Raw genomic sequence first — 18,523 nt, 5'->3', positions numbered from 1 at the left:
TTGGCTCCTGCCTGGCTGGAACTCTGTCCTATGCCGCTACCCCTCCCTCTCCTGCCCCCAGGAGAGCTTGGCACGTGCCTGGATACGTGCACAGAGTTGTCTGCAAACAGTTGGAAATCTAAATGTGTTTTAAACCAAGAGAAGAAACACCCTGCCCCAATAACACTTAAATTCAGGGAAGTTTAAAAATAAGCTTTTGAGCACTTGGTTAACCAACTTTGAAGACACACTGAACGTACATTCCAAGTGCCATCAACTGAAATCCACATATTCCCCTCATCCATTTCTCATCTTCATACCTATTACAAATAAACTCCTAATTCATTCCACTTTCAACTTCTAAGGCAGGTTATTGTCATTGCATCAGATAGCTAGGTCCACAGACAGCCCTACCTTTCAATGCTCGGTCACCTGCCTCTATTGCTGAGGATACCCCAGCTAAAACCACTGAACGATCTGATTGCTCATTTAAAACACTACCTAAACTCCTCTCTGTCAGTTGGAAGTCCTGCATTCTAAACGTGAAATCTGAAAATCAGCAATGCACCCAATTTCTTAATTTTTTTTTTTTTTTTTGAAGCACTATTTTGTTTGTTTAGAACTGTTGGGTAGTAGTTCAGCCTTTTGGCGGCTTTACTCTGCCAGAACCATAGGTTTGAGTCCCAGGGCTATGTGTTGCTCAGTTTGCCTGCTTCATGCTAGGTGAGATTTGTCACCTTGCAGCCAGGCTGCTTAAAAAAAAAAAGCTGCACAGCAACAAGACCATTCCCTGTCAATGAGGGAGACACTAATGGTAGCTAACTGTTCCTCACCACCTTCGACTGATCATGGAGTGCCATCGGAGATAATTGTGGTAAACTCTTGGCTGTAGGGAAATGTGTGGAGACTTGAAACGCTATGTTCCCCTACCCATTCCAGTTTTGACCTCTCCCTTTGAAAGGTGCCAGTGTTGGGATGCAGCTCCTTGGCATTGACCATGTTCTGGCACTTTGTCCAAATAGTTGTACATCGTGTGAGAGCCTGGGTTTGGAGTGCCAGGAGGTTATTTATGTGCAAGGGACATCACAACCAAGGCTAATCCTTTTCACAGCTGATGCCCATATATGCTCACTTTAAGGCAGAACTCATGGGATCCTATTTTTTGCTTGCTGTCCGTAGTAAATCTTTCTTCTGTCTCATCTCCATGCTCCTACTCTCTGTGTGCAGTGAGCCAAAGTAGTATCTGTTAACCAGCTAGCATGGCACATACCAGGAATCAGATTAAGGACCTTGCTTGGCTGTTTCATTCACTGTCTCACTTGACAGTCATCTTCCCAACTAAGATATCAAGAGGAGTTTGTGACGGAGGCATTGGGAAGAAAAATAATTTTGAAAGACACAGATGTCTAGAACTTCTGTTTTTCAAAAATAACTCCTCAGGAAAATGAGTAATGTTTTGTTTTGTGCCTTGAGTTTTACCCTGTATTGAGAGATCTAAACCAAACTTTTAAGAGCTTCTCTGACTGGTGTACTGTCCTGCTAGACCTGAGTCAAATCCAAAATGTTTTTGACTTCAGATTCCTCACCTTTGGATAAGCACGGCTGGGTTTTCACTGTGACCAGATTATGATGCATCCTTCCTTCTGCCTCACCTTTGCTGTCAGGGCACATAGGCTTTCGGTGTTTTTAGGGTGGGGTGAGGGGGCGTTGGGTGGGTGGAGGTGGGGTGTGAGGGAGGGATGTGATGGGAAGGCAGGAATTGCACCCTGGAATTGTCTTCCTTCCCCCTCGTCCTTGCTACATCTCACTCGCCTTCAAAAGTCTGTTTAAAAACCTACTTCAGTAGCCACCTCCATGAATTCTCTGCCCAGCTTTTACTCCTGTCTGATCCCTACTCCTTCCTTTGTGACACACCTTGGGATATTTTGGTATCATAAAGATACCAGTAGTAATGTGATTATCACTTTTCTAGTTCTGTTTAGAAACAAGTCAATCTTGGAACATAACAGCAAGAATTCTTCAAGTTAGTGTCTTAGACCCAACCATCTTCAGCTGCTTCAACAATGACCTTCCCTCCATCATAAAATTAGAAGTGAAGGTGTTTGCTGCTGATTGCACAATGTTCAGCGCCATTCGTGACTCCTCAGATACTGAAGCTGTTCATGTCTAAACACAGAAAGACCTGGGCAATATCCAGGCTTGGGCTGAAAAGCAGCAAGTAATACTCGTGCCGCACGAATGCCAGGCAATGATCATCTCCAACAAGACAGAATCCAACCATCCCCCATTGACATTCAATGGCATTGCCATTGCTGAAACCCCCACTATCAACATCCTGAGGGTTACCATTGACCAGAAACTGAACTGGACCAGCCACATAAATACAGTGGCAACAATAACAGATCAGAGGCTAGGAATTCTGCAGTGAGTAACTCACCACCTCACTCTCCAAAGCCTGTCCACCATCTGTAAGGCACAAGTCAGGAGTGTGATGGAATACTCACCACTTGCTTGGATGAGTGCAGCTCTAACAACCCTCAAGAAACTCGACATCATCCAGGACAAAACAGCTTGCTTGCTTGCTTGATTGAGACCCCATGCACCACCATCAATATTCACTTCATCCAACACCAATGCACAGTAGTAGCATCAGTGTGTACCATATACAAAATGCACTGCGGCAACTCACCAATGCTCCTACAGTAACACATTCCAAACCCACAACCTCTACCATCTAGAAGGATAAGGGCAGCAGATGCATGGGAACACCACCACCTGGAACTTCCTCTCCAAGCCACACATCATCCTCACTTAGAACTTTATTGCTGTTCCTTCATTGTTGCTGGATCAAAATCCTGTAACTTACTCCCGTACAACCGCATGGGTGTACCTACACCACATGGACTGCAACTGTTCAAGAAGGTGGCTTACCACCACAATAAACGCTGGCCTTGCCAGCAATGCCCACATCCCATGAAAGAATTTTTAAAAACTGTGAACTTATGTTGAACTTTCAGTCACCCTGAGGGTGAGCTCAGGTACAAGCAACCACAGAAAATCGCACACACAAAAGGTGTCGCTTGTTCCCACCTCATTGACATGTCTAGATTTCCCTAAGTACGGTGGAAGTGGGAGTTGGTAACCTGCAAGCCCCCAGTTAGCTTCTTGTAGTTCTTTAGGAGTATGGGGAACAACAGTTAGCGATTTTCAAATGGCAAGCACGGGGAACATGAAGGGCCTGGGGCACGTTTGTGTATAGTTGGCAGAACCCAGTGGGGATCCATGATTCTGGTGTGGAAAAAGGTGCATGAAAAGAGAGAGTGAAACGCAGTTGCTCATGCAGTGACACAGAGTTGCCAATGCTTGAGATGAGAGGCTTGATTTTGTGAAGAAAGTGTGTTTGCACTCTTGAAAGGAATGTGAGGCTGCTGACATCCATGGCCACCTCTGGCCATGCCTGTCTGCCACAGCCTTGATCAGGACTTGAAGGGAGGCATCAGAGAATCGTGGGGCTGCATTGACCCTCTGCTCCCTGCTCATCCATTTCCAGAAGTAATGTCAAGCCCAGTTATGATTGTCATTTGCTTTTTAAATGATCTCTCTATGCCTAGCTCTTGTTTCCTGCCCACACACACCCCTAATTGGGTACCAGTCTCCCCTCTTGTCCCCATTCTCTAAATACAATAATTTGTAGTGACAGGAGCAGAATTACTTAGTTTGCCATTGCTCTTGCCAACAGAAAGTGTTTGGGGACAAGAATTTCAGAGGCTGTAGTGCGTTGAATCTTTTCAGCCCTCGCCTGTAGATTGACAGTAATATTTAAAGCCTTCTAGGACAGCCATGTGAGCTACTCGCTCTGTCAAACACAGGAGATTGTGAGCAAAGACCTGTCCTCTGCTGTACTTCAAATGATGTTTGCCAGAGGTTTAAATGACAACAGGATGTTGTTACATTCAGTCTCTCAAACTGGGAGATTACATTGAATATAATCTGGCTTTACAACACTTAAGTTTTTAACATTTGTTCTGCTTCTTTGCCAGTATAGGGCGTGCGTAACACTTTAAAACAGCAAGGTAGATGGTTTGTAACTCAGGAGTTTTTAATTCCTGGATTATGAGTTTCCCTTTCCTTAATTGTACATCCAAGTGCTTCATAGTTTTGCTGCCTAAAGAAAGAAAGAAAATGGTGTGTAGATATCACAAGTTGGCATTTTCCTTGTCTACGGTGTCCCTATTCCTCTAAATGAGGTTGTGAACATTAACTGTTCTTTGTGGAAGCTTGGACAGAATCCATCTCACTGCAGTTTAAATTGTTTTCAGTGGTGGGATGAGTTTTAGGCGTGGTTGTCTTTAGAAGGAATCCTCATTATGGCAATCCATTAAAGTTGCATTTAAAATCTGAGAGCAGATCTTAACCCTGCCCAGCGAACGGCCAGTTAAAATCACTACGGCGACTTACTCGCTTGCCATCATATGCAAAAGGATGGAAACAGACCACTTGGTTCACCATGTCAGCCCCATTCAGATATGGTGCAATCCCTATGTGTGATCAGCTCTCCCAATGAGTCACGTAAGAGAGCGTCATGTCACGTAAAGTGAGCTAGAAATCAATTTAGGTAAAACTCCTCCTCTAACCCTTGAAGTCAATCAGCCAAACTCCAGGAAACTATGTTAATGAATGAGTACCAATAATCACAGCTCCCCCTCATCTACCAGCTGTAACTTGAGATGCCATCCTCTCTTAGGAATTTGTCCAGTTCCTGTTTGAGCAGACTGCATGGGACCTGTACCTTCCCCATGCTTTGCTAATATGTTTGAGATTGGTGTTTGTGCTAAAGGGGATTCAACCCTAAAAGTTCCTTTCTCTTTAGCCCCCAGAGGCTAGTCTAACTTCCAGTTTGTAAATAAGTCTTCAACTTAGGTTGGATTATAGGAATTTAAGCTGGGTGGTAGACCATTTCAGTATGTTATGTCAGTGCCACTTCTGCGCACCACAGCTATATATACACCATGTGCATTAGGTTTGATTATTAAAGAACCAGAACTAATAAGGGTTTTAATTTAGCAAATTTTCCTATTAATGAGCAGATTTTGCCACATGGGTAAGTTGTGCAGGATGTGAGGCACAGAGATTTACTGTGATCCTATCATGGGGCCCCATTGAAGCGGGATTGTTCCTGGAAAGGGCAAGGGAAGTACAGAGAAAGAGGAACTTGCAAGGCCATTGAGAGCGCAAACAGTAACTGGATCAACGTGACTCTGAACATAACTAATGATGATAAACACTCTAATATAAATTGGGATTTATGGAATGAGATTAGTCCATTGCAGTTCTAGCTTTGACAAAAAATTAAGCTGGAGTCCAGGCTTATTGAGATTCGTACAAAATTGGTGTCATTGTAACAAATAAGCCATTGTGTCCTTTTCAAGCATAGAAAACTGCATAAAATCTTGACATTTCTGCTTCCTTTGCCAGGACGCTTTAATGTACTGGCGCTTATTCAGAATTCACTTTATGTGCAATTAAACTCTAAAGAGATAGTTGCAGTCACACCAAATAAATAGAATTGTATTGTTCTAAAAGGCACTCTCCATTTTAACCGCAAGAACGTGTATGCAAGTTGTTTATACTGCCTGGAGATTTCACATTATTCTTCTTTATTTGACGCTGTTTGACACAGCGTTCCACTTGAAGTTTCAGTATTTCACTCAGAGGAATTTGAAATTATATCCACTGGAATAGGTCAAGACAGTGATATGAAGTATGGGTTATGTTCTCATGCAGGTTCCTCCTTTACCTGAGTTCTTGACATCAGTAAACATGCACTTCTGAATACTCTTTGTAGTCTTGAGAACACAAGCATTTTATGTTCCAGAAAACAAAAGAATTGATGTAGCATTGCAATGTGAACCACTCCTCCCCTATATTAGATACCGTGCTGTATGCCAAGAAACCACGAGGTATGATTTCCCTCCCCAACTTTTTTAGAATCAAGTGTAAAGCGCAGAAGGGAGGTCATTCATCCCATTGCATCTCTGCTGGAGGAATTGAAACTAATCCCACTGCCTTGCTGTTTCCTCTCGGCTTCAAATGTTTATCTATTTAACTATTAAAAAATGCAAGACTCGATTCGGTGAACAGCTCCCTAAGGCAATGCAATTCAAGACAGGGAAAGAGTCTGTCCTCTAGCATCATGATTTATCACACCTGCCAATCTTCAGTCATGTCCTTGGCATTGCAATAAAGTAGATTTTTTAAAAATCAAGGCCGTTTTAGAGCGAATAAAGTCTTTAAAATTATCTAAAGGGAAATTGGAGGATAATCAAAACTAGTCCAAGCAAGTGCATTCACCACGATTTATATTATCGTTTTCCTATCTTTTGTATGCCATCATCACTGCCCCTGATCTCTATTCCCTGCTCTGACAAATCTGTGTTTAAACAGAAATGTTTGTCCTCACTCTGGTGGCAGTTTTAAATTGATGACTCCCCATCATGGACTCCCTGGCCTGAGGATTTCTTTTCTCTATTCACCAGATCAAAACATTTCAGAATTTTGAAAACCTCTAATTCTTTTCTGAGCCTTTGCTGCTTCAGAAGAAGTAGTCCCATTAATAGAAGCTTCTCCTTGCCAATCAGCAACATCATTCGAGAGCACGGTGTCACGTCGGTGTATTATATTTTTAGCCATCATAATGCTTGTATTGGTATTGCCACTTCTGTTCATTGCCATAAATATGTGGATTTCCTGACCCTCTTGGTATGTCATAATCAAAGAGGTGATAGATCTCACATGCAAGTGGTAACCATTTCATTGAGTGAATGGGCAACAGTGAATCACATGAGATTGAACCCCTAGAAGTGCAATGCTGTGGAATTGTTTCATGCGCAACCCCAATCCCCCTCTCATCAACTTAGACAAGGCTGAGATTGTGTAAGAAGCATGCATTAAACTATTACAAATCTACATTCAAAGTGATCTCAAAGGGGATTGCCAAGTGTGTGAAATGCTTAAGAGAGTTAATGGAAGACTTCGCATGTTGGCTGTTCTTGAGCATCATAAAGTATCTGAAACCGACCTATTTATTGTGTTTAAAAGCAAAATACTGCAGATGCTGGAAAGCTGAAATAAAAACAGAAAATGCTGGAAAAACTCAGCAGGTCTGGCAGCATCTGTGGTGAGAGAAACCGAGTTGACATTTTGAGTCCCCAGATGCTGCCTTATCTGCTGAGTTCTTCCAGCATTTTCTGATTTTTTTTCCACTGTGTTTAATAGTTACGTAAGACCCATTGTTGAACAGTGCCTCTTTGGAATGCTGTACTTACCAAAAAGCGCATGAACAAGCTTGAAAGCGTTTAGAAATGATCACTGAAACTGATCCTAGTTACCCATACAAAAGCGACTGTAACACAAGCAAACAACTGTATATATGGTTCCCTTCCTGAAAGGTGGAAAAGCTCTGTCTGCGCTTTGCTAGAAACCTCTTGAACCCCACCTCCCATTGCCACCATCTCTTGCCACAACTAGATTGCCCAGATTTTTGTGGTCAGTGACAAACAAAAGCTGGTCTCTGTTTATTACTTACACTTACCCTCGGATTTTCTATGGGCTTTTTACACTGACTTCTGGTTATCAATAATCAAAGTGTGACTCTGTCCATATGAACAACATGCAAAGTGTGAATTAGAAAGTGTAAGTTAGAATGTTTTTTTCCAATGTAAAATCATGTAGAGGGCAAAAAAGATAGGATTAAGATGGAGAGAGATAAAAATGAGCAAAGAAGAAATTTTAGAGTTAATTTTTTTGAATCACCATCAATAGTTAAAATCTGACAGAATGAGGCTGCTGTACACTTGCTGAAAAAAATCTGTCATGTTTAGTGAATATCCAGTGGGTGTGTAACCCAACTTCATACTGTTGCATGTATTTCAATATTGAGTTTCTTGGTGAGATACTGCTGTAGTAAAGCCTTTGAAAGCGACTGGTTCAGGGTATTGTGTGTCATCTTGCCTGGGTCTTTTGAAATTTGTGTCTTACTATTGCCTCAACGAAGGTGTAACTGGGAGTCAGAGTAAGGAGGGGACTTGGAAGTTATCATAGTAGTAATTTGTAGATCTATGTATGTGTTTCTACATTTATTAATAAGAGAAATGATTTTAATTTAGTTTTGTAAAAACCTTTAAAACTTGATAGTCTTATGACTGAATTCAAGGCATGCACCTCAAAATTTATACAAATTGCAAAGCAAGTTGTGGCAGTTGTTTCAAGTATCCCTTTGGGATTTGACCAACTCAGCATTTACCATCAGTTGTGCCATAACTTTATTCCCTTTTCATATACTCTTTTCATACTTGACTTTAATCTCTCTATCCAAGAATGTCAGTTCTTCAGTGTACCTTTTTTACCTTTTAAGAATAAATCCATTTTGTATTCTATCCATCCCACATATGAAGATTTCCCACTGTGGGGATTTTTTATTCTATATGGTTACTTTTCTGTCCAGTTGATTTGGTCCAGATCCATTTGTACCTTGGTGACTTCCTGAACTGTCTTCCTAGTCCCAGCATCCTTATCTATGACAGCTCATTATCCTTTTCTATCTATTTATGCTGTGACTTTTATTTCTCAGTTGTTGTTCTGTTCCCTCACTAATTATATAAATAAAAAGACAACTCATTTCATTTCCCAGAGCGAAATCAAGCAACGTTTCATTCCTCAAACCAGAAATATACTGATCTGGAAAATAGTCCCGTGTGTGTAAATAAATAAATAGATCCAAATGTGACCACCTATATCCCTTTCCATTTCTGGTTAACAGGATACAAAGCTGGTTGTTGAAGTCAAAACAAAGACACACAGCTTTTCTTTATTGAGAAAGTTGATTGACTTTGTTCAGTCTCACAGCTCTCCCCCAAGCACCCAGTGTTCCAGCTGTCCCTTATTTATGTGTTCGAAGTACTTAATTAAACAATGCTGTTCACCTATGTATCCTAACAATATCATTTACATACCATTAACACCCAGTCTATTTTAGGAATGTGGCGCATCAAATGTAATTGACCTATTGTTCTTGCCTATCTCCGAACTGTCTTCAGTTCTTTCTCACTGTTTCATCTCAACTTTTTGAACTCTAATGCACATAAAGAAATCCTCTCTCTCACCCCCTGTCCCTAGTGAGAAGCAGCCAATCTTTCCTCAGTTGATTTAAAATCCTAATCGTTGGGCCTGTGGCTCTGGGTTCCTTAATTCGATTCCTGATCCATGCCGTTCCCATCAAAGCTCCACCACACTTGTTGAAACTGTAAAATATCTGAATGTCTATCAAATTGAGCAATGAACTGTTACAAACTTACAGCTTTCTAAATATACTCTTCTGCATAATGCCGAAGTAATATTACTGTGAAGAACATGTTGAAGGCAGTGTCCTTGGTACCAAGAAGGAACAATCTCTATGTAACCTCCTTTGTCATGATATGCAGCAGTGATGCAATGCCTTGCTTTGTGTTTTCTCCCCAATTTACTGACTTGTTTCATGAACCTGGATGAATGATTTTCGCCAAAAGGTTTGATAAAGAGTGCGCTACAGCTCAGTGCATGTGAGCACATTTCTGCTGAAATCATTGAATTCTTCTTTTGCAGATGAAAGAGTTTGTTCCCCTCCCTTCATGGAACTCAGCAGTCAGTGTGGGGAGGATACTATGGCAGAGATTGAGAAGCACAAGCTGACATTCCCATTCAGTAAGTGTTTAGAAACTAAAGCAATATACAAGCAGCAGCTGCGGACTTACTGTGGTTCCTCTTTTGATACAAAATGGCCCCAAATAAGTAATAAATTAGTTCAAGCATTTCCTGTAACAATTTTGAAGTGGACTTTGGTGATTGTAATAAACGTCTTGTGGCTGCTTCTATACAAGGAGAGCATGAATTCTCATTTTATTTTGGAAGCAGTACAGCAAGTAGACTTGCCAAAGAGGCCTGTAAAAATGTAGCTGCCTATCTTCTGAAAAACTGGGGGAGCTACCCTGTCTTGTCCAGTCCCACGATCGCATGACAACCTCAGAAATAGTTCCTTCTAGAATTTAAAAATGTTGCTTTTGAAAAATTGCCATACATTTTTCCCAGCTTTCCATCTGTCCTCTCCTCCTGCCCAACCGATTGTGTGGCTGATCTGGTCCCAGTTTACAGCCATTTTATTAAAAAAAACGAGCGTGAGAGTAGCCTGTGAGCACTTGATGCCCTCTTACTTTTTATTTCATTCTTCTGTTCCTCCCTCTTAATGCGGATGTGCCTACCCTTAACTTGCCCCTGTTTAGGCCTGGCTACGATCTAAAATTTGATCTGTGTGGTCATGGACACAAACCACCTCACGTCATATCACCGTATGGCCAGAGTCCCACTGTACAAAGTGCCACTCTCCCCAACTGTTTTCTTCTGAAAGTTACCTCCCTTTGAGACATGTAGCATCTGAGATAATGAGACAATCCAAGTCTGCTTATTTCTGCTAACGCTTCATTTTAATTTAGTTCACCCTTCCCTCAATTCTCCACAATGCCATGCACTATCCCACAGCTCAGGGGATAGATAACCGATTGTGTTGAGACAAAAATAAAAACAAAAAACTGCGGATGCTGGAAATCCAAAACAAAACCAGAATTACCTGGAAAAACTCAGCAGGTCTGGCAGCATCGGCGGAGAAGAAAAGAGTTGACGTTTCGAGTCCTCATGACCCTTCAACCCAGTTCTGTTTGAAGGGTCATGAGGACTCGAAACGTCAACTCTTTTCTGCTCTGCCGATGCTGCCAGACCTGCTGAGTTTTTCCAGGTAATTCTGTTTTTGTATTGTGTTGAGGCCCCTGTCACTATTGTTCAATAACTGCTCCCTAAGAGGTGGCTGACAGTGACCTCTGTTGACCAGTCTCCTGATATTTTAAATGTTTAATTTATTTAAAAAAAAACAAAAAATCTCTCAGGTGCAGAGGCTCATTCCTCCTGATAACACAGCAAAGTCTGGGAGCTTCCACAATGACCCTCCACTGTACCAACTTGCTCCTTGGTATTTTGGTACAGTCTGCAGCCAGCCTGGGACTGTGCCAAGGTTTTCCCGTAGTGGTACAATCCTGGCCTTTGGCATGATTAGGGTCAACAGGAATTCTTGTACCACTTTGCCTCTTTGGGACGATATTGGCTCCTTCATATTCCATATTATAAAAGGATGTTGAGGCACTATGAAGGGTATATGGAAGATTACAGAAATGCATGGGTATTCATTTCAGGAAAAGATGAAGAGGATGATGAGGAGCTCTTGCTCCTCTTGGGGAAAGTAAACAGAGGGGTGACCTAAAGATTGTTAAAGTTATGAAAGGTTTTGAGAGCGTGGATATAGAGAGATCGTTTCCTCTTGTGGACAAGAGCATAACTAGAGGCCATCAGTATAAGATAGTCACTAAGAAGTCCAATAGGGAATTCAGAAAAAATATCTTCACCCAAAGAGTGGTGAGAATGTGGCACTCGGTACCACAGGGAGTGGGTGAAGCAAATGGTGTAGATGCATTTGAGAGAAAGCTGGCCAAACATATGAGAGAGAAAGAAATAGAGGGTTTGATAAATTTAGAAGAGGGAAGATGGGAGGGGGCATAAACACTGGCATGGATTGGTTGGGCCTATTAGCCTGTTTCATTGTATATCCCATGTAATCTTATGTCCATATGCTTGTACATGCTTGTTGGTCCCTCTTAGTCACCGCTGTGTGTTTCCTAGTTGATCTGTCTTGTAGCTGACCAGACTAATTGGTCCAAAGTTTGATGCGTGGAACTGCACAATGTTATTGTTTCTACAAATAAACCTATCTTCATACAAGTTAGTCTGAAGGAGGTGGGGGCAGGGTTGTCAGGCTGTTGTCTTGGTCACTCCAAGCATTTTAATGATCTCTTGTTTCTTTTCATAGTTTGCAAAACTAGAGTGGCACATGGCACCAACTCTCATGAGGTGAGTAACAACACGAGATGAGACAAGATTTGTAAGAAATAACTTAGCTACGCTAAACCGAGACCAGGTTTACTTAATGCCCTCATTTCTGTATGTGCTTTTCTATGTATGAACCGTTTGAGAATTGAAAGATTCTGGTAAGAGTTTTCTTAGAATCCGTAGTTGATCTATTTGATCCTTTTATATAATCGTGAAGAACTTATTGCTTGTAACTCAGTGATGAATTATAGATGAACCCAGCAGTACCCATTTTGTCTGGTGGTATTTTCACTGATGATTATTTTTATACTGGTGGGCTTTGAGATATTTATTAAAACCATCCCTGACTCATTTTTATCATGAACATCCTGTTAACAGAAGTTGCATACAGGGTTCACCATTTGCACTAATATTGCCAGAATTTATAGACATTAAAGCACTGAATGCATGTTCCTTGTTACAATCACAAGTCTAAGACTAGTTAATAACAGTTGGCTCTTGTTGGCCTGTGCAGTTGTTATTGAAGACTAAAGCCGGCAAACTGGATTTTTCTGAGAACTATACGAGCGTCAGCTTTTGATGAGATTTGTTTGAGTTTTCAAACATTCATTTGTAGTGAGGGCAGAACTATGTAGGTTTTAAAAGAAAAAGAAAAACCAGCATTCGTATAGTGTCCTGTGTCTGTCAGCAGCATCTCAAAGATCTGACGCTAGTGAATTATTTTTCATTTGCAGTATTGTTGTACAAGTACTCAGAGCAGTCATTTTAGTTAATTTATTTTACTTTTGACATTGCTAGTTAATGGAGGAATGTGCCAATGGAGGTTTGACTTCCACCTGAACTTCAACATCTCATCTTGAAGATGAAGAATCTTCAGACATCGCAGTTCTGCCCTGAGGTGTCAGCCGCAGTTATAAACTCATTTCCTCGCTTGGGGGTCAAAGCCAGATTGTTGTAATTCAGGCAAGAGTTTGACGAACTGAGCTAAGCTGTCCAAACAAGGCTGGTGGGGTGGAGGGGCCTGGGTAATGTAGACTTTGAGTGCTATTGTGAGACGAATGTTATTGGATCAGCCATTATGATGCCTCTTAATTAAAATCGATGGAATTGAAAATGGTGAGATTTGTGTAACACATAGTGGATCCAGTGTTGTCCATTTTGCCTATCACTCTGTCAAAATTGCATCCAAGGTCTACAGTTTATGCAAAGGTTAAGAGGTTACTCCTACAATACAGGAAGTATTACCCATCATTAGGCCAAGCCATTTGGTGTAGAATACCTACAAAGTCCTACTCTTGCTCCTTGCAGGGCAGATTGCTGCCCGAGCACTACAATATTGCACAAAACGTGATAGAGGCGGTGATTCTTAAAAGAATCGCATTTGATTCATCTGATCTTCCTACTTAGTTGTGAAGGTCGTATTGCTTCTAAACCAGTAACGATGAGGTGTAAGAATCTGAACAAACCCATTAACACCTTGGCAAGCTTTCACTGAGGCTTAGATAGTTTGTATACCAGCCTCTGACCAAAATGGCTCTGAGCAGTAAATCACTTGCCCTAGTCAATTTCTTCTTGAGCACATCTTACTGCACTCTTGACATTCTTTCATGGAATGCTGGGGGTTGCTTTCAGTTTGCTCTTTAAGAACTTCCAATTCCGTAGAGTGCATGTTTGAAGGCCTGGAGACATTTCTTCTTAAAATAGTGCTACTTTTGTTGTTATGCTAGTGAGATCCAGGAGGCGATGGATAATATCTGGACATCAAACACCAATTCTCTATCTACAGTTAATTGGATGAAGCCCAATTCAAATCTATGAATAGTTCCTGTGCTAGCCCTCAAGTCAAACGTAAAGCAGCAGAGCATTCATTAAGCATCTTCGCTTGATAGCATTGATGAACAAGGCATACTGTTTTGATGTGCACAGCACTCCCAACTCTTCTGGAAACCTTTATATCTTCTGGAAAGCTAGCTACAATATATTAAAACAGACTCTGAGGAGCCACTGTTATGGATGAGGGTTTGTTTAATTCCTGCTTGGATGTTTGATTTGGCTGCAGAAGCTCCAAATATGGGCTTGTTTGTAAGATTACCAGGGAATGTACAAATATGTACTGCCTGAAGGCTGAAAACCCAATAACACACACTGTGCTGAGACAACACTAATATTGAACCTAAATAATCTGAAAGGATGCAGATCATTCTCTGCCAATGTCACTATTAATCTGATGTGAACCACCCACCTTGAACGAGCAGGAAACTAGTGGACAACTGCCTTCACTCTCCTACTGCTGTCATTGACAATAAAGAAAGACTTGCATTTAGAACAATACCCAACTTATATTTATAAAGTGCCCTTAACGTAATGAAATGTCCCACAGGAGCCTTTCAAAGCAAAATACGGCACCGAGCCACATAAGGAAATATTAGGTAAGACGACCAAAAGCTTGGTGAAAGAGAGAGATATTAAGGAATGTCGTAATGAAGGAAAACAAGGTGGAGAGCGGAGAAAGGCCTAGGGAGGCTGTTCCAGAGTTTAGGCCCAAGGCAATGAAATGCACAGCCACCAATGGTGGAGCACTAAATTCAGGGACGCTGAAGGGGCCAGAATTAAAATGCCTAATCTCAAGCTGTTGCCAGGGAGAGGGATTAAGTCGGTAACTAGGGAATGGAGTTTGGAGTAGTGATTTGAAAACAATGACTTCAGACTTCTCAATATTTAATTGGTGGATATTTTTACTCCTCCAGTATTGGATGTCAGATCAGCGTTTATTTAAGGAGATGCGATGGCGTAGTGGTAGTGTTGCTGGACTAATAATCCAGTGACCCAGGGTTATGCTCTGGGGACGAATCCTGCCATGGTAGATGAATTTGAATTCAATAAAAAAACCTGGAATCACCTTAACCAGCAAGGTTAAGTCCTCAACATTGACTCCCAGTCTCATGGCATCAGGCCAAACATAGGCAAGGAAACCTCCTGCACTTACTACCCTCCCTCAGCTGATGAATCAGTGCTCTTCCATGTTGAACATCACTTGGAGGAAGCATTGAGGGTGGCAAGGGTGCAGAATGTTCTCTGGGTGGGGTACGTCAATGTTCATCACCAAGAGTGGCTTGGTAGGACCACTACTGTCCAAGCTGGCCGAGTCCTAAATGACATAGCTACTAGACTGGGCCTGCGGCAGGTGGTGAGGGAACCAACAAGAGGGGAAAATATGCTAATCAACCTGTCTGCCGCAGATGAAGATGCCAATGAAGAATGCAGGAGGGCATGCCAGGAGCATGCCAAACAGCATAAGCAGCAAGTGATAGACAGAGCTCAGTGATTCCACAACCAACGAATCAGATCTAAGTTCTGCAGTCCTGCCACATCCAGTCATGGACAATTAAACAACTCACTGGAGGAGGTGGCTCCACAAATATCCCTATCCTCAATGATGGAGGAACCCAGCAGAGCAGTGCAAAAGATAAGGCATTCACAACAATCGTCAGCCAGAAGTGCCGAGTGGATGATCCATCTTGGCCTCCTCCAGAAGTAATGGAAGGGGTATTCAGCAGCGCTATCAAGCGGCAATTGCTTAGCAATAACCTGCTCGCTGATGCCCAGTTTGGGTTTTGCCAGGGCCACTCAGCTCCTGACCTCATTACATGGACAAAAGAGCTGAACTCCTGAGGTGAGCTGAGAGTGACTGCCCTTGACATCAAGGCAGCATTTGGTCGAGTTTGGCACCAAGGAGCCCTAGCAAAACTGGAGTCAGTGGGAATCGGGGAAACTCTCCGCTGGTCGGAGTCATACCTAGCACAAAGGAAAAGGAAGATACTTGTAGCTGTTGGAGGTCAATTATCTCAGCTACAGGACGTCACTGCAGGAATTCCTCAGGGTAGTGTCCTAGGCCCAATCATCTTCAGCTGCGTTATCAATGACCTTTCCTTCCATCGTAAGGTCGGAAGTGGGGCTGTTCACTGGTTGTACAATGTTCAGCACCATTCACGACAACTCAGATAGTGAAGCAGTCCATGTCTAAATGCAGCAAGACCTGGACAATATCCAGGCTTGAGCTGACAAGTGGCAAGTAATGGTGGCGCCACACAAGTGTCAGGCAATGACCATCTCCAACAAGAGAGAATCCAACTATCGCCCCTTGATGTTCAGTGGCATTACCATCACTGATTCCCCCACTATCAACATCCTGAAACAGCATTGACCAGAAACTGAACTGGACTAGCCATATAAATACTGTGGCTACAAGAGCGGGTCAGAAGCTAGGAATTGTGCAACAAGTAACTCTCCTCCTGACTCCCCAAAGCCTGTCCACCAGCTACAAGGCACAAGTCAGGAATGTGATGGAATACTCCCCACTTGTCTGGATGAGTGCAGCTCCTACAACACTGAAGAAGCTAGACACCATCCAGGGCAAAGCAGTCTGTTTGATTGGCACCACATCCACAAACATTCACTCCCTCCACCACCAACACACAGTAGCAGCAGTATGTACCATCTACAAGATGTACTGTAAGAATTCACCAAGTCTCCTTAGGGAGCAGCTTCCAAATCCGCGACCACTACCACTTAGAAGGATAAGGGCAGCAGATACGTGGGAGCACCACCACCTAGAAGTTCCCCTCCAAGTCACTCATCATCCTGACTTGGAAATATATCGCTGTTCCTTCACCGTCGCTGGGTCAAAATTGTGGGATTCCCTTCCTAACAGCACCGTGGGTGTACCTATAGCGCATGGAGGGCAGCGGTTCAAGAAGGCAGCTTACCACCACCTTCTCAAGGGCAGCTAGGGATGGGCAATGAATGCTGGCCCAGCCAGCGAAACCTACATTCCATGAATGAATTAAAAAAAAGGCAGCCTGATAATTTAGCAACAGTGGAGAAGTTGAGAGAGGTGGTGGTAGTGAGATAAAGCTAGTTGTCATCAGCATGCATGTGAAAACTTAATGGATAATGTCACAGGTAGTTGAGATATAGGAGGGGACGAGGATAGATTCTTGGGGGACACTGGAGGGGAGCAGGAAGAGATGCCATTGTAAGTGATTTTCTGGCTATGATTAGATGGCTTAACATGGGAGTTGTGAGAAAAATGGGCACAGATTTGGAAGGCGGTAACACATTCGAAGACTTGCAAGGAATTTGTACACTGCCTTTCACAATTCTCGGGCCTTGCAAAAGCAGTTTACAACCAATGCGGTACTTTATATGAAGTGTAGCCAGTGTTGTGGCGTTAGGAATTTGAGCAAGAAGAGAACTCGTGAAGACATTTGGTGGCCAATATGTCTTTTAAGTTCATTGGCCAGCACGAAGCTGGTTGCGAGGACTTGGACTGAGCTTCCCTAATTTGCCCGGCTGTTCACTGGAAATGATGTAAAACCTATAGCAACATTCTAAAGGCACAAGAGTTTTTTGACTTTTAAAAAAAAAAAGGATGAAAGAGTGGGGTTAGAATCCACCACATTGTTTCAAGACAGTACATGATGAGGCCCTGAGCATTATCATTTCATATAAAGGTTTTCTGACTCCTTTGTATAGACCATGGAATTTTTAAAGATAATTTTACTGCTGATAACGCTGGCACTTGATTTGAGACTTCAACTCCAGCTTCAATGTTGCGCCAACCTTGAGCTGCAAATTCCACTGTCAACCCCTCCAGGGGAATTCTCTCGCCTCCAGACGTCTTTCCTTGGACAGATTTATTGCTGCCTTCCAGCTTTCCTTGTCCTGCACAAACTGTGAGGGATGTATTGTTGCTGTTGTGTTTTCGGCAGTCCTGTTGAATAGCCCCATTCATGCTTTCTGCATTCCTAAAACCAGGGGAGTGAACACACTGCTATAAAAAGCATAATAGTAAAAGTGAACGATGCACTGTTGGGGCATTCTGCTGGAAAATGCGTGGGCCTTGCACTCTTGAGTAGAGCCTACTCAACCAGGGCTGGTGCAAGAGCATTGGGCACCCTTGGCACATCTTTAGCCTTGCACACCCCCCCCTTGCTAATTAACTTTCAAAATTGAATACAGTAAAATGGCGCTAATGCTTGTTCCGCATTGGTCCCACTCTCCCTCAACTGCTCAAATTGTCAAACTTGTGAGTAGTTGTTTTCCATTGCCTGCCCTCACCCTCCAGTCTCAGCCTCCCATCGTTCTGCAGCAAAATGTTCCCTTGGCGCCACTCATGGATTAACATGCTCAACAGCCGCATCATCATGAGATCACTCAGGAGCTTTCTGAATGGTTGGAAACGTGGAACTCTTAGGTACCTAGCATTTTTGGCATTTAAGAGTCAACCACGTTGCTGTGGGTCTGGAGTTGCATGTAGGCCAGACCAGGTAAGGATGGCAGGTTTCCTTCCCTAAAGGACATTGGTGAACCAGCTGGGTTTTTACAACAATCAGCAATGGTTTCATGGTCATTAGCCTTTTAACTCCAGATTGTTTTATTAAATTCAAACCTGGATCCCCAGAGCGGTTTCTTTGGGTCTCTGGAATACGAGTCCAGTGACAATCCCACTATACTACCGCCTCCCCGTGTTTTCTTGTTCATTCTTCCTCCCTCTCGCGTGCGCTGTCCCTCTTTCGCG

General features: G+C 42.6%; 1 protein-coding gene across 2 annotated transcripts in view; it reads left to right on the top strand.

Annotated features, from left to right (window-relative positions):
• The window catches only part of LOC121292530 (inositol-tetrakisphosphate 1-kinase-like), a 214,734-nt gene that overhangs the window by 172,941 nt on the left and 23,270 nt on the right, over positions 1–18,523 (top strand). For both annotated transcript variants that reach the window (XM_041214623.1, XM_041214624.1), the window contains exons 6-7: positions 9,619–9,717; positions 11,924–11,964. In XM_041214623.1, coding sequence (XP_041070557.1) covers positions 9,619–9,717; positions 11,924–11,964 — 140 coding nt within the window. The remainder of the gene's footprint in view (positions 1–9,618; positions 9,718–11,923; positions 11,965–18,523) is intronic.

The sequence above is a fragment of the Carcharodon carcharias genome, chromosome 20 (genome assembly GCF_017639515.1).
Source record: "Carcharodon carcharias isolate sCarCar2 chromosome 20, sCarCar2.pri, whole genome shotgun sequence".
In the NCBI taxonomy this organism is placed as follows: Eukaryota; Metazoa; Chordata; class Chondrichthyes; order Lamniformes; family Lamnidae; genus Carcharodon; species Carcharodon carcharias.
This window is presented reverse-complemented; position numbering and strand designations above follow the sequence as displayed.